Source organism: Equus caballus, chromosome 1 (assembly GCF_041296265.1).
Source record: "Equus caballus isolate H_3958 breed thoroughbred chromosome 1, TB-T2T, whole genome shotgun sequence".
Taxonomy (NCBI): Eukaryota; Metazoa; Chordata; class Mammalia; order Perissodactyla; family Equidae; genus Equus; species Equus caballus.
Window position 1 is genome coordinate 34,528,946 of NC_091684.1, and position 22,804 is coordinate 34,551,749.

A 22,804-nucleotide genomic window follows, 5' to 3' on the forward strand; every position below is an offset into this window, starting at 1 on the left:
GTTTCCCTTTAAAGTTTTTTTTATTCATTCAACAAATACTTATTCAAGGCCTGTGGATACCGGCCTCTGGGCAGGGTACAGAGGGCATCGCATCCCTGCCCTTGAGGAGCCTATGTTCCAGTGAGACTGGCGGACAGAGCAGTAATAGAGGCGTGCTTGGAGGCTTCAGGAGCACAGAGGCCTGGACCACAGGTGAGGCCAGACCTCCAGCTCCAGCCTAACCATCGGGAGTGGAGGATCGTTTGCTGCAGAGAAGGGCAGTGTGGCATAATGATAAATAATCAGGCTTAGCCTTTCACTAGCTAGCCACTTCACTTCCTTGAGCAACAGTTTTCTGGTGTGCAAAGTAGGAGTGACAGTCCCTCCCTCATAGGACAGTTGTAAGGATTAAATGTGGTAAGTGTGGTGCCTGGCATGGGGGAAGGCAGCATAAAAGTGGATTGATGGTCCTGCCCTGAATGTGGGGCTGAGGGAAAATAGCAATACCTGGGGAAGGCTTTGCCTGGCCCCAGAACAGGTGCCCCTGGAATGTGTGTTCTATGAGGAAGAAAAGGGCGTGTCCAGTGAAGGAAAGAATAGTTCAGTGGGGAGAGGTAGTGAAGTGGCTATTGAAAAGAATTAAATGTCTGTAACACAAGAACAATTCTGTAAACATTGCAAGTCAGCCCACGGTGCCTGGAGACCTTGTTATTGTCAGCAGTGAGTCATAAGGCCCGATTCCAGGACCCAGCGTATACAGGAAGAGCGCGTGGTGCTGGAGCTCCGAGTAAGGTCCGGTGTACACTTCCCCCTTCCTAATGGAGGATAGGAGGGGAGGAGCTGGCAACACGGAAAGCTGGGCCTGTTGAAAGTTGATTTTCCTTTCTTTGGGGACCGCCAGACCCCAAGTGGACCACTTCCTGTCACCTCCCTTCCTCCTGCTCTTCCAGCTCAAGCCCCTTCTCCATGGGTGTGCCCAGGCCTTGGACGCTGGCCTCCTCGTTGAGAGCTAGAGGTTTGCGTGAAAAGGGCCCCTCCCCACACACCTCCTTCCTCACCCCTTTCCTTTGCCCTCCTGTGCCTGGGAGCAGGAGCCAGCAACTCGGGAAGTGGGGTCCTTCAAAAGAATCTTTCTGCCTCTTGAGGCCCTCTCTGGGTGTCAAAGCTAAAGATGATAGGGACTTAAATGACAGGTGTTCTCTGTTCAGGATGATGTGACCTCAGGCTGTGTTGCTTATTTGGATAAATGCATTTCAGACCAGTTTCTGTTATCAGGAAAACTGCCAGTCACTATTCTCCTTGCTGTGGGGATCTGAACCAAAAGGCCAATTTTATTATAGTTGTTGGGAAGCTAGGTTGAGTGTCTGACCAATAAACAAAGGGAATTTAACCTGAGAGCCTTAAATGAAAAGACATTCTGAAATGTTATGATCATTTACTTTCATTCAAGCATCCAGGATGTTCCAGGCACTGTGCTAAGTGCTGCAAGAGAGAGAGAGGGGTGCACATCATCAGGGGCTTCCCGTTGCTCTCAGGAAAGTCTCTCTGCCTTCACAGGCTCAGAAGGCCTCATGTGATCTGACCTTAGACAGCAGGTCAGCCTCATCTTCCAAAGCCTCGCCTGCTTGTTTGTCTGAATAATTCCCACCTGTCCTGCACTTCGCCACTTAGATGTTACTTCTTCCAGGAAGCCCTTCCTGACAACTTACCTCTACCCCTGCAAGACTGGATTCAGTGCTCTGACTTTGTGCTTCCACAGCCCCCTGCACCTGACCTATGGGGGCACATCTCAGCTCTCTTGTATTCACCCCGTTGCTTCTGTTTGTCACCATTAGAGTATTAGTGCCCTAAGATCAGGGACCATGACACCTGGTATATGGATGGTCTCAATAAATATTTGTTGAGTGAACATAAAAAATGACTGACCCCAACTAAAGGAGCGTATACTCTCCATTGGGGGAATAAGACATCTTCATAAATAGTTACGATGCAGATAAGGAAGGAGAGTCACAAACAGTTCACTCTGAAAGTTCAAGATGGGGAGAAATAATAAGCAGCAGGAGGGGGAAGGTGGCTGTCTGGAAAGACTTCATGAGAAAAGTGGCGTTTGATCTGGGGCTTAAAGAACAGGGAGTTTTGCAATAGGTAAACAGCAAGGGGGCAGCATTCAAGGCAAGCAAATAGCCCAGCCAAGGCCCAGAGGTAGGAACATGTAGTGGGGTGGGGAATGGTGGGCTCCTGATTTGGATGAGACTTAGGGGGTCTGCAGGTGGATGGAAGGGGAGAGTCTGGAGAAGGGGCTGGGAGCAAAGCTTGGACGGGCTCGTCGGTGCCTCACGGACATTCAGCAGCACCTCCTAACAGCGTGCCAGTCATCTTCCTCACAGTCAGGTGACCCTTGCGAATCCGTTGTCAAACTTGCCTGTTTGGTGCTGAGTCCCAGCTTTGCTGCTTTCCTTCCCCTTAGTTACCTGTCCAGTCACCTGCTGCCCCTAGCTCTCTGCAGATGTGCGAACACTTGTGAAACGGTTTGACTTTTCACTCCTTTGTAGACTCCCGAACTGATATCACGTTGGGTCAGTTGCATGTTTTAGGTGTGTGTTCTCTGAACAGCAGAAGTGGGTAAATGGAGTGCAGGGGGTGTCCAGGGGAACCCAGGATTGGGTGGGAACAGCACTGCGTTGAAAGTCAGGATACTTGAGTTCTAGCTTCAGCTCTGCCATTGGGCTGCTCTGTGCCTTTGGAGGAGTGACTTCCCTTCTCTGACAGCTTCCCTGTCCATGGCAAAAGATTTGAGAAGAGAAGTGAAATTCTTTCTAGCTTTGATATTCTATGATTAGCTAAAAATCCTGTGTGAATTTCAGTTGAAAGGAGAAAGAAGAACAAATACAAAATTTTAAGTAGTTTTGCTCTAGATCTGCAGACCATCTCAATTGAAAAATGAAAGTTTTTCCTTTTATTATTTGAGGAACAACTTAACTAAGTGGACAAACACATACATACAAAATGCCCAAGAATTCAGAATCATCAACCAGTTCTTGGATTTTGTTGGATGTAATTTTGGCCAAGAAAGTTTAGAACAATTAATCAAGAAAGGAAAGGGGAGGAGTATCTTGGAAATCTCCATCATTGGCATTATCAAATATTTACTGAGCTTCCCCAAGTAAATAGCGGTTTGTTGACTGGCGTCCAGCCTTGGTTTTTGAGTCCCTGCAGTTGGTGAGAGAGCTTCATAGAATATCTGAATTAAAAAGAATCTTTAGGGGCTGGCCCCATGGCCGAGTGGCTAAGTTCACATGCTCCACTTCAGCTGCCCAGGGTTCTCTGGTTCAAATCCTGGGCATGGGCCTACACGCTGCTCATCAAGCCATGCTGTGGCGGCATCCCACATAGGAGAACTAGAATGACCTACAACTAGGATATACAACTATGTATTGGGGCTCTGGGGAGGGAAAAACAAAAAAAAGAGGAAGATTGGCAACAGATGTTAGCTCAGGGGCAATCTTCCTCACCAAAATGCATACTTTAAAAAAAAATAAATAATCTTTAAAGATCATCTACTCCAGTGACTCGTAACATTTTCTGGATCATGGAAGGTTTGAGAATCTGAGGTCAGTGGAGGACTCTAGGCCACAGTTTGGGGAAGAGGGTGGCACACACACAATTTTGCATAAAGTATGAAGAGATTCCCACCTGAGTCCATCTGAGAGCTCCCATGAGTCCATGGACCCCCAGGGTAAAAATCCCCAGTCTGTTTGACTTTTATGATGAGATGAGAAAACTGAGGCCTGAGAAAAGTGGCAAAGCTTTAGTGGTGTCAGTTTGTTTCCTAAAGGGAAGGAAGCCAGTCAAACAATAAAATTTGAGGGCATGAAGTTTAAAATAAAAGTATTCAGGAAAGCTGTGTGTCCTCGAAGCATGCATCTGAGAAACACGACAGACTAGTCTACGGCCTTAGAGAAAGGAGCGGAAGGAAAGCTACTCAACTGACCACAGAAAGATGGGCTTTGGTGACTTCGAGGGAATGTCCCTTAGCACGTGGAAAGTAGGTTAGTTCCCAGAAAGATAAGAACAAAGGTATAGGCCTGCTGCGAGCATGGAAATCAAAAATAGAAGAGAAAGCATGTGATGCAACTTCTGAGAACAGAAAGGAAGTTAAAAATGTTAAGATAGCCAACTGAAAGTGGAAAACATTTTCCTTTGACTCACTCAGGAGGGAAATCTCTGAATAAATGCAGAGAGTATTTAACAATTTACGGGATGAGGAGAAACATTGGCTGCAGTTCTTACAAAAATAACCAGCAGGTATTCTCTCAATACCTAGGGAAGGGAACTCAGACCTCAAGTTCAAGTGTCCACCCTTGACAAGGTGTTAGGAGAAGTGGTGGATGTCAGTAGAAACCCTAATGCCACAGCTGCAGAATACTGGGCAAGTTAAGGTGACCTCTTGATCAGAACATCTGCCTCTGGCAGAGCACAAGCCCAGAAGACCAGGATTTAGGGGAATGCACAGGACTTGGAGTCAGAGAGACCAGGGTTCAAATCCTGCCTCTTCAATGCCCAACTCGGACATATTGAGTCTTAGTTTTGTAAGATGAGGTAAATGTTGACCACCTTATTGAGTTATTATGAGGATTAAATGAGATGTGGAGATGAAAGCAGCTAGCACATAGCGTGTAGTTAGGACTCAGTAAATACTTGTGTGATACTGAGGTTAACAGGGAAAAGAAACAAAGGTAGTTTATTTTGTCCTCCTTACCCTAGTCTACCTAAGAGAGGAAGATGGGGGAAATAAAGTAGAAGATGGGAGAATCCTTTTATGTTGGGTTACACAAATCCAGAGTTGATAAAATTCAGAATTTGTACTTTGCAAATTAGTCCTGCTTCTCATTCTCTCCCACTCTGAGTACAAAGGTATCTTCTTAGAAAGCTTTTGGTTTCTTCCTGCTTGAATACACATTTGCCATTACTCCTCTGCTTGTTTGAGGAAAGAAACTGAAGACCCCAGTGCAGACTATGAGGAGAAGGCTGAGCATTTAACTTTAGTGTGGTAATCAGGTTCAAATTACAACAAAGCTCCTGTGTTATCTATGGAGTAATCTGCAAGGAGATTAAGTCTAGGTGGTAAGCAGTTGAACTAATTGGTTGTAATGTGTTTTATGTTCAAGCTGGGATCTTTTTCTCAATAAACTCAAGAGAACTCAGTGGAGTCAGAAACTGTGTTGAGAGTCCTGTGGAGGTTTCTTAGAGCCGAAACCCAGGAGCCCACATCATTCAGGTCTTCCGACTCCTCTGGCAGAGTTTGGACATTTTGGGAAGAGCCCAAAGGACATTTATGTAAATCCTGTACAATCCCCTTATTTTATTAAGAACTTGAAGTCCAAATAAGTTAAGCATTTTGCTCAAAAGATAATACATTAGTGTCAGAGCTTGGCCTGGAACCCAGATTTTCTCAGTCCCAGTCCAGTGTACCCCTGGGGGACCACTGTGGGTGACTAGAAAGGTGAGGTGGGGTCTGAGGAGATGAGAAGATAGGGGATATGAGATGATTAGAGGAATGGCATCTCTGAGAGACTCCTGGTATTTCGAGAGGGGTTTGGGGCCACACTGAGGTTGAGTTCCTCTATCCTGCCCACATCGCCAGGACTTCCTGCTGTTCTTCATAGTCTGTAGACAATTTATTTTGGTCTTCAAGGCTTTGGCACACACCCAAAACTGGAAGAGGATGCTTAGTAACTCTGCAGCAGCACCAGGTGTTTTACGATCCCGAGGGATTAACAGCCCCAAGGAAGCTAGGATCAGGTTTCTGAGGGACTTCTGAAGTGAAGGCCAACAGAGCAAGGACGCATGCAGGATTGCTCGCTCAGGGCAAATGAAACAAGGGCTCTAGGCCAAGAGGGGCAACTTATGTGTACGTCTTCAAATATGGAAGAAAAGCAGTTTCTGAATCAGCAACTATCTGTCACCTGCTTACTGTTGATGGGGGAGGGGAGGGAAGTGCAGTGTGTGTGTATGTATGTGTGTGTGTTGGGCTGACTGCTGTTTTTGTAAAGGTGAAAAACTGCAATGTATCTGCAAGAGTCCAAAATGTACTTAGTGTAGGATAATACTCCCTTTATTCTTAACCCTGGGTGAGGGCCTGGTTAGAACTTGTGTCAGGTTTTAGGCTTAAATAGGGCAGACCCTGATGACCTGGGGTGGGATCAAGGAACACTGTTCAGTAGGACTGTGATGTGAGCCACATATGTAGTTTTAAATTTTCTGGTAGTAAAATGGAACGGGTGAAGTTAATTTTAATAATATATTTTATTTAACCCAATATATCTAAAGTAGTATCATTTTAACATATAATCCACGTAAGAATTATTAATGAGATATTTTACGTTCTTTATTTTGTACTAAGTTTTTAAAATCCAGTGTGTATTTTTACACTTACAGCACATTTCATACTGGCCACATCTAAAGTGTTCAGTAGATACATGTGCCTACTGGCTACCATATTGGACAGCATAGGTTCAGAGGAAGAGATCTATAAAGCTGTACACGGTTAGAAAATGGGGGCAGGGAGAGAAAAAACATATGCCTAGAGGAAAAAAATCTGAGGGTAAACAACCCTCAAAGTGAAGGCAAATCCCTGTGATGGATATTAATAGTTTCCACCTCCACTGAGGGTCTACCCCATGGCACCAGCCAAAAAGACTGGTTTATATTTCATCCCTATCAGATGTTTGATTTAAATCTAAGGAAAGCATTTCAAATAGGGAGAAACTGAATCTTAGCAAATAGGATAAATGTTTATCTTGCCTTCTTCCTTCATTTTGTCCCACAAATGTTAAAGAATCAAGTGATCCCTACAGATGAGTTAAGTTTGCACTAGATGTTAAGTTTGTCCAGATGTTAAGGCTATGGTGATGATTATTCTCTGATTTGAATATGACCTGAGACCGAGGAAGGTCTTAGCTGGACTATCACTTTCCCTTCCAGTACTGTGGAGCCTTGGGTTAATGACCAGGCAATATCTATTACTTCACACCATAGCTTTTACTTAAAGAAAAAGTCATCAAGAAGAGCAGTTACAGTGCCTGTTTTCAGAAGAGACAGAAGCCAGGTGTTGCTATCATGGTTATACCAGCTGTCCCAACATGACTCAAGAGGGAAGTGGTGTATGATGATCAGACACTGAGAGGCTCAGCATTCACTGGCTTTGCCACCTTGTGCAAGTCTTCAGGCTTCCCTGAGCCCTAAAATTTCCTTTTCTGCCCTCCAAAGTCCAAGGGGTAGTACAAGAGTCAGATGAAGTAATGGACCTATATGTGCTTTGAAAGCTGCTAAAATAAAAAAGTGCTTTACAACAGAAAAGGATAGTAAAATATCATGTCCTTCTCACTGTATCTGATTCACCAACCTCTTTAAGTGCCGAATATTTGCTAGATGATCTATTCCAGTCAATCCTCGGAATTAAGTTGATTGAAAGATGCTAGTGGGCTTCTGTAAGCTGTGGAGATCATGTCAGGAGATTGTCCACGTCCTCTTTGTTCTGCATTGCACCTGAGGTCATTAGACCACCCGCTGGAGTTTGGAAATATTTTGATCTTTATGAGAACTTTTATTTTCATGAAGTGTGATGCAGATCAGTCTTGGCACACTATAGCCAAAGAACCTCAGTGTCAAATAATTGAGGTCCTCTACAGCCTTGCTCCCCAAAGTTGACCTGTGGACCAGCAGCATGAGCTTCACCAAATAGAAATGCATAGTCTCAGGACACACCCCAAATGTGTCAAATCAGAATCTTCATTTTAACGGATCCCAGGTGTACCTACATACATTAAAGTTTAGGAGCACTGCTCTATGATATCCCAACTAGTAACAGTCAGCACAGCCTCAGCTTGGAGGGCTGCTGTGACAGGCAACTCACTTCCTCTGGAGGCAGCCCCTTCTATCGTTGGACGGCTCTTTTAGAAAGCTTCTCGTTCTATCAAGTCAAAATCTGCCTGTGGGTATTACCTACTCAGGGAGCCCAGAATAAGTTTCATTCTTCTACCACATGAAAGCCCACATAGGAGGTACTTGGAAATGTAAAGGAATATCATTACTTTCCTTTGTTACACAGAAGCCCTGATCCAGAGGTTGGATGGGTGGTGAGTGAGGCCATACAAGGTCAGCTCCCATTTACCTGGAAAAGGCCCTGTAGATCCTGAGATGTTGTAGAGGGAGCATGAGATGGCCTCTTCCAGTTCTGTCTCTTCCTTCACTCCTGCCAGAGTCCAAGGGGACTGGTTTAAGTGATTGCAGATTGGAATGGGCTTGGAGAACTTGAAGAGGTTTCCCAAAAGGACAAGAGTATAGAGTGATGTCTAGGATGGAAGTTGGTCCTGCAGGGCATGCTAAAGGATGAGGACATATACAGTGGAGATGAACAGGAGGGGGTGGTGTGGTGGAGCAAAAAGACCAGCCTAGCAGCTTTACTTCTCACTAGCTGTCTGTGTTTGGGGAATGCACTAAACCCCTCTGAGCATCAGCTTTCTGGGTTTTAGAAAATAACAGGATAAATTGTCCTGCCTGTCTCCAGGGTTTCTGTGGGACTCAGAGAAGATAATGTCACTGAACCCACTTGATAATGTGGGAAATGATCTAAGGATGAAAGAGAAGGTCTGGTGGAACAGTAGATGAATCCGAGAGACAAGTCTACCTCTAATTCACTGTGTGACCTCAGGGGAGGCCCTCGCCCTCTCTGGGCCTCTGTAAAACAAGCGAGTCATATACAAAAGATCTCTGAGTGCCCTTCTAGAAGATCTTGGAGTTGCAATGGTTCATTGCTATTATTGCAGGTTACCTGGAGGATTTCTCCAAGGGTTGTTCTTCAAATATATATATTTAGGGAGACTTCCCAGAGCTTGGAATTGAATTCCTCTCTGAGAAAAATGATTCTAAACACCTTTCCAATGAAGGCCTGGCCTCTACTATGGGAGTCCCACTTAAAAGACAGGTTTGCTTGGCCATGGTTGCACCCGTGTTTCCATGTCAGCATGTGGTACCTGAGCTGGTGAGTGAGGAGTGATGGTTTCATTTCTACAGCTGTATCAGGATGCATAGTTCTATTTCTGGAAGCAGGCTCTGCCCTGAGAGATATCTGAGCTCATCTCCTATGTAGCTGGAGTGCGTCCTGTGCAGATTTTTCCAGGAGAACAGTCTTGTTTGATACTTTGGATATTACCAAGCGGCTTTTCAAAAGCGTTACTCTCTTTTTCCGTTTTTGTAAGGACTGAAATATAGCATACCTGCTAATGTTATGAGCCTGCTTTGCCAGAGGAGGCTCCCAGTCAACAACATAAATTAAACTGGCTTTTGATACAGCAGCCCTTCCGTAGATGCCAACTGAGAATGAGGGACCAGTGTGTGTGGTTGCGGAGGGACATAACTGCTCCATAAGATAGCCATTCTGTGTGTCTTCCCTATCAAACTGGGGACCCTGTGTTGTTCATTCTTATCTCACTGCAGCCATGTTCCCAACTTCCCATTTCATTGCCTGGAGCTTGCTTCTAACTCTGTACATTGCCTTTTCTCCTGTGCACCCACTGTGTTGTTCTGGAAACTCAGTGGCCGTAGGCCGCGAGTATCCGGTGTCATCGAATGTGATGGTGTGGTACGTGTATTTGCTCATGCTTTTATTTTGAATCCTTTCCAATGTGACATCTGCTAAATTGTCTCCCTTATAATTTGCTTGGTGATCACAGCCTTCTCATCATTCATTGAGAGCAGGACCTGATCTCACAGAATCTGAAAAGAGCTATGTGGTAAGATGCCTGTTGAATAAGAATGTAGCTTTTCTAAAGAGAGTCCTTACTGACTTTTAGAGTCTAGACTGGAGTAAGGCCTGGTTAACTCAAGAGCCATTATTTACTTGAATTATATGGCCATTGCAGTAGAGAGAGATGTCAGGCCACCTCCTTCCCTTTCAAAAAAAAGCAGAGGAATTGAGACAATATTTCTACTCTGCCTACATGTGGGATTAGATTAATGTATTAGTGCATGCTTGGGGATTCATACTTGCATTTCTGTCCTAAAATTATTCCATTTGTAACAGTTACTCACTAATTACAGGCTTTTATGCTGCTGCCTTTTTTTTTTTTTTAATATTCATACTAAATCCCAAATTCTTCTGTATCTTACCTGTTTTTCCATGCTTACGCCTGGATTCCTCCTGCACTCCACTACGGGAATATCTGTTTTTTTAACCTGGATCTTCAACTCTCTTGTTTCCCTGGACTTATGTGCTTCGTCTGGAATGTTACATCTCTTCCTCTCTTTCTTTTTTTTCTTTTTGTCCCCATGTTGACTTTTATGGGGGTTTCTGGATATCTCGGGGCCACCTCACAGGAAGCAGTTTGCAATGAGATCATAAACATTGCCGAAAAATCTGTTCATTACTGCAGCACTGTTTCTCATCCCCTTGACTTTCATCACAAGGTATCCCCTTCTGACAATAAATCATCTTTAATCATTTCTCAGCAACCTCAAGCCCAGCAGCGAAGAGTCACCCCAGACAGGAGTCAAACCTCACAAGATTTGTAAGTACACTTGGTGAATTTCAATTCTCACGTTTTTAGCAGACTGTTGGCCTTAGAAAGTGGGTCATTGATTGACTATGGGGGCAGCCATTTGGGGGAAGGAACAAATCACTTCCAGCTTCTATGCGGATTTCTAGTTAAGGTCATGTTTCAATCAGCCAACATGAAAAGAGGTGGCAGGTAAATATAGGAGGTCATGGACTCCTGGGAGAGAGACAGGTAAAGAATTAAGTGCCATACAAGGGCAAAGGGGAGCTGTCTAACTGGTTTCAGTCCTCTTGTGGGAATATAGAGGAAGGAGTGGTTCATTCTGACTGAGGATGAATGAATAGAGTCAATCCATTCATTCAAAAAAAAATTACCGGCTATCACGTATGTTTTAAGTACATAGAAGTAAACTCTATTCAAGCAAGAAAGGGGATTTGGGATGAGCATTGAAAGACAAATTGGACTTGAGATCTAGAACAGGGAGGTAAAAGGTCTTCCCAGCTGAGGAAACCACATGTGCAAAGGCCTGGGGTAGGTGGTGTGTTTGGAGAAGTTTGAGAAGGCCCATGTGGCTGTGGTATACAGTTCACAGAGGGAAAGGGATGAAGCTCAAGGAGTAGCTTGGTACCAGATTGTAGAATCCAGGATACAATTGAAATAGGTTTGGATTTTATAAGTTTATAAGTTTAGGCACTCAGGAGCCACTGAAGGTTTTTGAAATGAGGAACATAATGATTATATTTTGCTTTAAGGGAAATAACTCTGGCAACAGAGTGGAGGGTGGATTTCAGAGACAAGGGACAAAGATACTGATTAGGAGATATGAATACAGCAAGGAAGTGATGAGGGCCCAGGCTAGGACAGAGCAGGTGCTTTGTGCATGGAAGTATACAAGATTACCCAAGAAGATACAGGGAGAAGAGAACCGAGGGTAGATCCTTTTAAGGCAATAGAGTAGCTGCCTGAGAAGGAGCAGCAAGAGATGCAGGAGAAGGTCTCGGAGCGTTCACCTGTGTGGAACAGAGTAAGCAGTGTTTGGTCAGCTGTGCCCCCTGCTGCAGAGAGGCCAAGGAGGGGAGGAAATGAGAAGTGTCCTCCAGGCGTTCTATCTGAGAACTGGAAAAATCATTGGTGACCTCTGAGACAGCAGTGTTAGAGAGGTGGAGCAGATGCTACGTTAGAAAGGTCTGATGAGTTGGTTTGATGGTGAGTGGAAGGAGTCGGGGCTATAGAACAAGGGGGTAACAGAGACAAGGGAGGTGTTTTTAGGGTGCAGAGACTTCAGCACTTTTGTACCAGAGGAGAAAGAGTTGACAGAGTTGAAAGATGTAGGAGAGAAGATGTGAGTTAAGGAAATAGCCCAGGGAAGGGAGTTCTACGTGGCCAGGAGAAGGGACCCGTCCTCATACATGGGAACAGACAGGAGGGAGGGTGAAGACGGAGACTTAAACATAGAGGGATGAAAACTGAAGTGCTGCCACAGCAAGCTTCCTCTCAGGAAACAGGGGTGCAGGGAAGAGCCCTCTGCTGAGAGTCGGGCACCAGAATTGGCAGAGGAGCTGGGGGAAGGACTCAATGGAACAGTGTCCTGAGCAGCATGATATCCGTCCAAAATCAGACCTGACATGGTGAGGGGGACCCAAGCAGCAAGGGTACGGGACTTCTCCAGCCAGTCTCCATTGTCTGGGAGTGAGAACAGAGAAGCAGATGTCAGGAGTTGTTTCCCAGAGCTGAGGTTAGCAAAGCAGCCACAGTGGAAGTTAAGGGGATAAGGCGTTCTGAGGAGTCCAGGTTGAGTAGGAGACAGCAGACACATACAGAAACATCAAAAATGTATTTATTTTCTGACTCGAAATCCATCTGCATCTCTTTAATTCCTCATTAGAGACCTTCCTCCTGGCAGACATATCCATCTACCAAAGTATCACTACATTTGAACAAACACGTAAAGTTACATTGTCCCTTTGGTTTTAGCAAAGGAGAACGAACTTCTTGTTTCTGGGAACTGACTCCACTTCCTTGTTTCTAGTCTCTCTTGCCCAAACATGGGAATTCTCTGACATCTACTGGAAATGGTAGATGATTGGCTCATTTGCAAAGTTTTGCCTGCTACTGTTGTGTTTCAAAATAGTGAGTAAACAGAATTGCGAACTTGGTGCATGGTAGATGCTTCTTAAGTATTTGTCAAAGGAATAAATAAAAACCAAACTTTTCCTCATTGCCAAAGCAGCTATCGGATTTCACCCCAAGTAGTCCAGCTTTCTCAACTCGTAGCTGTTAGGACAGACAGAACAGCACAGACCAGATTGCCTTAGGCCAACTAGCAAGTAAATAAAAATCTTAACCCCAAAAGATCGCTTGGATAGAAAAACAGCAAAATGCTTCCAGGAGTTTCAGAAAAATGACATCCACGTTTAAAAGCAATTAATGATGTGTGTGTCAGCATGTAAAGAAACTCAAGGTAGTTTTGCTAAACAGTGAGGCAATAGGAATGTACTTTTTATATCTTTATATATATATATGACAGTTGCCTTATGCTCTCCAATTACGTTATTATAATGTTAATACAATAACAGTATATTAGACCAGAATTAATGTTTGTCTCTGGACCTAAGTAACTTCTGATTATCCTTGATAATTTACATATATTATCCTGTCTTAAGAGAAAAATTTGATTAACTTGAAAGGGGGAGCATCTAGACAAAAAAGCTTGGCTATGGTGCCCAAATAAAGCTAAATAAAAGGACAGATCATGACTTGCTTCAGAAGTTCCCCATCCCTGTCAGTCTTAATTTACTTATCACATGTTGAATGGATCTCTCTGATGCTAAGTTATTAGAGAAATGGTCAATAAAATACTTTTATCTCCACTGATGAGTAGGAAACACTGCCCGAAGGTTGATTTAACTAAAATTGGTTTTAAAATTCATTATTTAATCCTATCAGTGTTTGAGTCACTTAATATTCAATGTTCTCATTTATAGACTTAGCTACCAAGCACTGTATAGCTATATACCACAGAACGATGATGAATTGGAACTCCGAGATGGAGATATTGTTGATGTGATGGAAAAATGTGATGATGGATGGTTTGTTGGTAAGTGATCTCATCATGCTCTTCTAGTTGTGTACTGAAGGAATAAGTAGGAGTGATGAGCCATGCAAAGAGCAGTATTCTCTGCACAGAAAGAAGATTCCTAACTACCGTTAGGAATGCTGGGCCACCCAGTTTATGTTTGTTCTCGAGACACTGTGGATGATACTAATGTTCGACCCAAAACCAAATATGCCAACATCTACTGCATGGAAGGGCAGTTGTCAGATTCATTAACTGAGTTCTGTTTGTATTTCTATTTTGCATATATCTGTTCTACATTTGGAAATTTTATTTTTTAAAATTCTTATGAAACAACACAAGAACATTTGACTGAGCCTCAGTCTGTACCATGAAACACAAGCATATATGTAGACATTCCAAAGACCTTATTTACTCCAGGCTTCTAAGGAGTTTAAGCAAAGCAACCTGCTTAATTAAAAGAAAGGATTCACCTTTATAGAACAGGGGAGAGAGATCAACCTTTCTTGAGATTCTGTTACAAAACAGACACTTGCTGGATATACTTTCCTTTTGAAGTTCTCCCAACAAACAGCCCCTAAGGCAAGAATTATCCTTCTTTCACAGATTCAAAAACTGAGGCCCAATGAGGTTAAGTAACTAGCCTAAGGTCACCATGCAGGTAGCAAATGGTGGGGCTGGTGTTTGAACTCAGGCCCATTTCTCCCCAAGCCTGTGTGCTTTCTGCTCAGGCATGAATATGATGTTGGGAGCCACTGACTCACTCTTGGCTTCGGTTTTCCCCTCTACACCTGGCTTTACCTTTTTCTTCTTTTCAAAGACTAGCTCTTTCCTATTCTCCCTGGAAAAGCTTTGCTGAAGTGAAGTTATGTCAGGGCTGAGATAGTGAGAACAGCAAGGCCTCAGCATAAATGGGAGGCCAGAAAGATTTGCCTTGGCCTCACCAGCCTGTTAGAAAGCTACCCCATCCTTCCAAGACCCCCAGAAGCCGGTGGCTCTCACTGCCTCGAGTTGTTCTGTTCAAAAGGAAATCAGGTCCGAGAAGTCGGCGACACTCTAGAGCAGTGCAGTCCAGTAGAAACATAATGCAAGCCATGTATAAAATTTACAATTTTCTGGAAGCCACATTGAAAAAAGTAAAAAGAAACCAGTAAAGTTAATTTTAATAATATATTTTATTAAGCCCAATGCATTCAAAATATTATCATTTGAGCAGGTAATCAGTATAAAAAATTTTTGTACCTAAGAATGTCTTCGAAATCTGATGTATATTTTATAGTTACAGCATTGCTCAATTCAGACTAGCCATGGTTCAGGGGCTCAGTAGCCACATGTGCTGTCATATTGGAGAGTGCAGCTTTAGTATCTATTAGCCATTAAACTCTTCCAGGAGTATTTACATTTTTTAGGAGAACTTGGGATGGGGTGAGAGGTGGCAGTTCTCTAATGGGGGCATCCCCAGCAGCTAGGTAAAGGAAATATTTTGGATTCGTCCATTCTTCAAACACATGGAAAGGTGTTTTCATTCAGACTGAATAAAGTAACCCAGAAGAGCTCATTTTTCTCATCCATAAAGAGAGTGGTAACTAGCTATGTGAACACATCTCTGGGCCTTACCATCCCAGTTCTCTGCATCCTTCTTGACCATCCCCCTCAGGGGTTCAACTAGTTGTTTTAGATGTCTTTAGCTTTGAAGAAAGAAGTTTCACTTTGGGTAACAACTCCAACCCATTGGTAGTGGCTGCTTGAAACTGTTGTGTTCAAGAGGATTCTGAAGCCATATCCAAACCAGTTGGGAAAAAGATACAATGATCAAATTGTGATGTCTGCTAATGAGGCACAACAAATATCTGCCACCACCCCTCCCCCTCAGCTTTAGAGAGAGACTCCCAAGAGAAGGAACTATGTTAGGGATCCAGCAATTCTGGACGTGGAGCAGGCCAGGAAGGGCTTTGTTCCCAGATAGCTCAGTGTTCCTGGCTCAATGGGAACCCTAATAAGGTTGGTAGCAAAGACAGGGAGTCAATCTGGGTCTTAGGCACAGGCTTATAAGAGGAATTTCCTTTTGATGTGTTGATATCCAGTGGACTTTTAGAAATCCTACAGTTCAGGAATTCTAAATCTCTGGTATCTTCATGTGTTGGATAAATGTGCTCATTCTTCCAAATATGAATATTGGAAAGAGTAGTGGGCTGGGAGTCAGAAGATCTGGGTTCAAAGTCTGCCTCTGATGCTTATGAGGCTGTAAGACCTCAGAAACATCACTTAAGCTCTCTGACCCTGGGTTTCCTCTTCTGAAAGAACGGGAGTATTAGAAATACCTGCTTTGCTTACACCCAGCATTATTTTTCAGGCTACATGGGATAAGATAGAGGGAAGTGCTTTGGAAACCATATGCTGTTCTCTGAACTCACACGGGTGAGTCTTCTCATTGTGCGTATGTGTGCTTTTTTATAGGTACTTCAAGAAGGACAAGGCAGTTTGGTACTTTTCCAGGCAACTATGTAAAGCCTTTGTATCTATAAGAAGACTGAAAACCACAGAGATTATTTTTATTGGAGGATGAAGCATAATTCACAAACCGGTCTCTTTATTTAAACGTTGAGTCAGTAGGAGAACTAATGGACAAAGTAAGAAGCAAAAGAAAGGACAGAGAAATGTTGTGTTTAAATCCTGAGCCTGGCTAAGCTTACTGTGCATCAGACAGGGCTGAACCATGTGCTGAGCAAAAAGGAATGAGGCAAATCTGTATTTACTTGGCTGCTTCTGGGAGCCACTCCAGCCTTCCCCTCTTCACCCCTCTTGGGTTATCTGACCTGCAGCACAGTCCAGGAGCAGTTAGCCCAGAAATGCCTCTTACTGCCCCAGCCTTGACCAGCTCTGGCTCAAAAGGGTCGGTTAGCCTGAAGCAGCCCTCCCAGCACCAGGCAGATCCCCAGCTATTTTCCAAAGGCTGCACACGCAGACTCCTCCAGCCTCTATCCCCAGCCTCCCCAGAGCCCACTGAATCCCCAACACTGCTGGAGATCCATCTGGGCTGCTGAGGCATCCCTAGACAGTGATGGAGGCCCCCAAACTACACAAGTCAAGTCCCTCACTGGACCTACCGAGGTACATAGGGAAATAGAGGCAAAATTCAGGCGCCCTGTGTATTCAGCCTGCATGTGGCATTGCCATTGACGCCCCTGGTGTTCAGACAGAAAAGCACACAAGGTTTGCCCATGGGAGCTGGGTGACCAGGCAGATAGATTTGTATTTCTGAGTGATTAAGTCAAGAAGCCCAGTAGCTCTTGAGGTCACTTGCAGTGTGCTCCTTTCCCATATCACTGGCTTTTATAAATGGTCACCTTCAGGGCAGCACAGTTTCATTGATCAAAACACCATTGCTAATCTTTCTTTTCTGGATTGTTTTTGGCCAGGAAAGTTTGGGGTTGATAGGCCTCTTCTCACAGAAAACCACGGATGGTGTTCAGTGATTCCTTTAACATACACTGATGTACACTGGATGCCGATGAGCAAGATGTGGCTCCAAGCCTTAGAAGACACTCACCGTGTCTCCGTTTTCACTCCCCAGTGGAGTTGAAGGACCATTCAGAATGTAGTAAACCAGGGTTGTGCATCCTGATGCACCCTCCTGAGGCTTCTCTTCAGAGCAGAAGGTGCAGATGCAGTGGCCCTAAGTGTGAGGCAGTGATTCTGCCACTCCCAGGAGATCTGTCCTTTGTGGGGGGCCAGATTGAGGAGGGGAGGCCCCTGTGACGTCTGGGGTGTTCAGTCACAACTCTGTCCAGTTCAAGGATGTTTATCAGCCTCTCTGTTAGACCCCTTGGAAAAATAAAGATAGAAATGACCCATTCCCTGCCTGCTGGGAACTCAGAGGTGATTGGAGAGACAGACACGCACCAAAAGACTAAATCAAGAGAGACTGTGATATGTGCTAAGAAGGGTGTGAGAGAGGAAGAGATGAATTTTCCCTGGAAGGATCCTAGAAAGAATTGTCATACTTATGTCTCTGTTAGGTCACTTTTGAACAAGTAGGGTACTGGAAGAAGCTTTGTCTGAGAGTAGTTTAGGGCTGGAAATACTTGGAACCATTTCCATAGTCTTCAAACTCTCATCCTCCCCACAAATACACATCCAAGGTCACAAATAGGAGTAGTAGTTGTAGGTGGTAGGGTGTGTACAGGAACCCTGGCTGTCTGCACATAGCTCAGAATTGCCCCAGGACAGTTATCCCAAAGTCTGGAGTTTACATAAGTAGGTAAAGTTTGTCTTCAGTGCCTCTGCCTCAGCTTCTGCTTCCACTACTCATCTTAGGATCCCATCTGCTGCCCAGCCCCCCTCAGTCAGCTACAGTACCCTCACTCTCCCTGTGTTTCTTTCAAATCCTGCTCTCAGGAAAGAAACTGCCACTGACTCCTTCACACTAAAGTGTAAATGACTCATAAGAGGAATGTGTTACCTCTTCCCGGAGACATTTGTTTTTAACTAGGACAGAGCAAAGCCTTCCTTAATCCCAAGGGGAAAAGGCTGTGGCACTGATGGTGGGGGTGGGGGTGCAGGTGGGGTGAAGGAGCTTCCTGAGTAGAAAGGGCCTCCTTGATATTCCTTAAATAAGACTCATAGCTTTGGAAGGTCCACTCCACCATCCAAGGGCACTGCTTTTTTCTCACTTACTCTCTCTGAGGGACTATAGTACAAGTGCATTTGCACGTGCATTTTGCACGGCAGCATTTCACCCATTTTGGAATGTAATTCTTGTGTTGGCTAACGTGTTTCCTGTTTTTCTTAGATGCAAGCTATTAACATGATCTTATCTAATAGTTTTTTGAGGGGCGCTTCTTGATTAAATAGGTAATTTTGAACACCTCTTTAAATACAGCTAGAAAATAAAACCAATTTGTAAAGCCACATTTGCATATGATGCCAGACTCACGTATTTGTATATCTCCAGAAACCCAGGTATGCCTCACCAATTTGCCCATCTTTAATAAAATATGTTAAAATTTGCATCAAACTTCAGCTTCCTACATATGACAAACAGGGAACAAAGGTTTCCAATGGCTCTTTTGTCTTCAGACATTTAGTAATATAAAATACCTATTTTTATGCTGAAATGTTTATACAGGTTTATTAATAGCAAGTGCAAGTAACTGGCAGCATGCCTTGCAACACATTTTGATATATTAGCCATGCTTCTGGGCAAAGGCAGGCCTCAAACTACTTCTCTTTTACAGTCTCTCTGGGATCGGTAAAAGAAAAATATCATATGCTTAAGAAGTGGGACTGTAAATATGTATATTTAACTTTGTATAGCCCATGTACCTACTTTGTATAGAAAAATAATTTTAAAAATTTGAACTGAAGGGGGGTAAAATAAGGAAGTCATGAAGTTTTTTGCATTTTTATTTAAATGAAGGAATTCCAAATAACTCACCTGCAGATTTTTAGCACAAAAATAGCCATGGAAAAGTGTTAAAATTTTAAATAATCATTCTTTCTGGGAGAGAAGGTAACTATTATCTCAGTTATAGTTTTTCTTTTGTTTTTGATTTTTCTTTTTTTTGCAGTCGTATTTATCTGCAGTAATAGTAAGCCCTATTGCTAGAACAGGTTACTACAAAAAGGATTATATTCTGAAAGAAAAATAACTGACATTCTATATAACCAATTAATTTAAAGTATTGCCATTTAAATTACACACCAAGAGCATGTACTATGCAGACACAGATTTTTTTCTGTTCATTTATTTTTCTTTATTGCAGTGGATTGATTTGATAACTAGATGTGTTGAATTACTACATTTGCTGTACATATTATTTAATAAACTTTATTCAGAATTGTGTGGCATATGTTTGTTCTTACCATTCCTTGTTTCTCTCCTTCGCCAGGTTTCTCCAATGAGGCTTCTGTTCACTGCTTCAACTTTGTACACTCTCCTTTTCCATTCTTAATCACCTACCATCTGCCTTCCATCTTGCTCCACTTCTTACCTTACTCTTTTCTCAATAAGCTAACTTCGTGACCCTCACTGAATTAATTATTGTGGACCATTTCACCATTCTTTCTAACATTTGTTTATGTCTGTTCTGATTACAAAAATAATGCATATATCTCTTTAAAGCAAAAGTGAAACATTATAAAGTGTGTATAATGGGTCTTATTTGCTCCATAAGGCATGGAAATGGCACAGCACTTAGTTTTTCTAAATCAAATTAAATCTGGCTATGAGTCTTCTCTTGCTATGATGGGTGAAATTGCAGTCTGTCCTTTTTCCCCATCCCAAACGGTGTGTGGCAAGTGTGGCAAGGCCGTGGCACTAGGCATCCAGCCTCTCCTGGCATCCCATGCTTAGGACCACACCAGTCTCTGAGGTGGAGCCTGCTGCACACGGCTGATGGGTCTGTCCCATAACAGAAAATCCAAAACATCCACCCTTTCTGCCCTGGTTCTACCCTCCTCCGTCTCCTTCAACTCAAGGCACCAGTTTGTACTGCCACCTGTTTGGGGTGACTCAGTGGGATCCCCCTCAGTGGGCTGATGTCTCAGTCTGGGAGAAGGGTTGTCTTCCAGGGGTCTGACAGCCTCAATACTGGGCCCTGAGTCACAGGCACTCATGCCCTCCATCCTGTCCAACAAATCCATCAGCCATATCTTCAAAATACATTTAGGACCCAACCACTTCAACCACCATAGTCCAGCCATGTCCTCTCACCCGGATCACTGCAATCACTTTCTAACTGGTTTCCCTGCTTCAACCCTCGCCTCCTCTACTTTAGTCTGAGAGCAACCAGAACTATCATTTTAAAGTTGTTCCACAACCCTCTAGTGGCTTCTCCTCTCGCTCAGAGTGGTACAATGGCCTCAAGTCCGGTTGGCACACTGCCTGCCCCTATCCCTTACCTTGGCTTCTTTTCTCATTGTTCCTTCCAGTCACACAATCTTATAGCCTCGAACTCATCAAGCATGCTTCAGCTTTATGGCTTATGTATGCTATCCCTTGTGCCTGGAAGGCCCTCCCCCACAAACCATGGGTTTTACCTCCCTCCCTCGAGGTCTTTATGTTGCCTTCTCAATGAGGCTTTCATTGACCACTTTATACATAATAGGACCCTGCTGTCTCCACCCCAGCATTCTATCCCCCTTCTCTTCCTCTATGCTTCTCCATAACACTCATCACCATCTGATACTTATTTTCATAGTCATATAAAATCTATGAGGGTAATGATTCTGTTTTGCTATTATATGCCCAGCACCAAGAAGAGTGCCTATCATAGTTGGCACTCAGTTACTCAATCCTTTATTGATCAAATGAATGAATGAATGAATGAATGAATCCTTGGGGCCAGAGATCCTAGAACTTAGAATATAGTCATGAGCCACATAATGTTTCAGTCAACGACTAGACCATATATATGACGGTGGTCCCATAAGATTAGTATCATACAGCCTAGATGTGTAGTAGGCTATACCATCTATGTTTGTGTAACTACACTCTGTGATGTTTGCACAGCGACGAAATTGCCTAACAATACCTTTCTCAGAATGTATCCCCATTGTTAAGCGACACATGGCTGTACTAATAGTGAAAGAAAGGAAACATTATCTTGCCTTTTTCTTACAGCAGCAGAAATAGACCAAAAATTAATCTCTCAAATTATTCTGGGCTTGTACAAACATAGAAAGTGAAAGTTCTCCATAATTATAGTCATCCAGACAGAGATAACCACTGCTAACTATCCAATGTATGGTCCTCCAAGCTTTCTTCTCTGCACATACTGAATACATACATCTATAAATAAATGCTTTGTATCATCTTATATGCTTCCCCCATTAACAAGAGAACTTAGACATGTTTGCATAATCTACGTAACCAATCCCCTATTGATGATGCAAATATTTGAGGTTATTGCCAGCTTTTTACCACAACAAACAATGCTGCATTGAGTACAATTATTGGCTCAAAGAGCAGGAACATTTCAAATCTTGAGATACTGCCAAATTGCCTTCCAAAAAGAATCATACCAATTTATACTCCTGCCAAGTTCATGGGAGTGTCTGTTTCCCCACCACCCAGTTAAAACTAGTCCATTATCTGCTTTTAGGAAATGCTGTTCCTTGGTTTGCCTGCCTTTTTAGTGGCCAGCCCCTTCTGCAGAGTCCTCTTTCTAGATCTTCTCTGAATTATCTCTCATCATATGCTCCTTCAGGAAGCATATCCCTCACAATATAATTTGGCCCAAAGAGTCAGTTGTATGAGGGGTCCTTTCAATGAAAAGTGCTAGAAGCCCAACACTACTGGCCATTCTTGAATCATGTCACTGGGAAGAAGAGAGTTGGAACTAGCTTCAGGCAGGAGTGAATCCAGAGACTCAAACTTTCTGTCTGTATTTGTCTTATTCTTGGCATTGTGGTCTTGTTTTGCTACATTTTCACCTACTGAATGCAGCAATAGGAAACATGACAGCAGGCAGCTCCAGCCTCATTCTTCCAGTTCTCTGACTCTAGACTAGGCAAAAGGGCCTTCCTATTTGGCTTTCCTGAAAACAATTCTAGGCCCTGGCAGGCCCAATTTGGATATTTACCCTTCCTTGGACTAATCATTTTGGCGAAAGGGGGAGGAGTATGATTGGCAGCCCCACCGGAACCTCATCGAATGAGGGAGAGGAAAAGGCCAGGGGAAGGGTATTCAGCTATAAGAAGAGCAGAAGGTAGCTGGATAGATAACTCAGTGGTCCACTGTGCAAACAGGACTTTGAGCATTATTGTCACAAACTTTGGAAGATGGAACACCATTGCCCTGTCCCAGTACAAACTTCAGTGTAGCTGAATGCAAGCTATGTGCTGAAGCTCTGCTAGCCAAGGTCTTGAGATGAACATGGTGGAGGAGGATGTCCATCCAGAGGAGGGGGCTGATGTGACCAGGGGGGCATGCCACAACTGTATCATGCACTAAAAATATTAGCACTCTTCTGAAAGGGAACAAAGATTAGCATCTCAAAGTCATGAAGAGTGTTTGCGTGAATTGTACACAGGTGTATTTACCAAGTCTTAGTATGTAGAGATCAAGCCTGTCTCAGGGTTAGCTCAGACCTTTTAAGACCAATGAAAGAAGTTACCACTTGGTACAGGTAATTTGTGGAATGGGTTAGTGAAGAAGGTGGTTCAGATTGAAAATATTCAAGAAAATTTA

At 43.5% G+C, this 22,804-nt stretch overlaps 1 protein-coding gene across 50 annotated transcripts in view; it reads left to right on the forward strand.

The window, feature by feature from the left end:
* SORBS1 (sorbin and SH3 domain containing 1) overlaps positions 1-19,461 on the forward strand; it is a 219,602-nt gene extending 200,141 nt beyond the window's left edge. For 39 of the 50 annotated variants that reach the window (XM_070224144.1, XM_070224163.1, XM_070224153.1 and 36 more), the window contains 3 exons: positions 10,489-10,547; positions 13,520-13,632; positions 16,069-19,461. In XM_070224144.1, coding sequence (XP_070080245.1) covers positions 10,489-10,547; positions 13,520-13,632; positions 16,069-16,136 — 240 coding nt within the window. In that variant the 3' untranslated portion in view covers positions 16,137-19,461. Of the gene's footprint in view, positions 1-9,713; positions 9,774-10,488; positions 10,548-13,519; positions 13,633-16,068 lie in introns of all 50 variants that reach the window. The other 11 variants (XM_023642038.2, XM_070223919.1, XM_070223993.1 and 8 more) reach the window with 1 other exon arrangement.
* Positions 19,462-22,804: the final 3,343 nt, after the last annotated feature.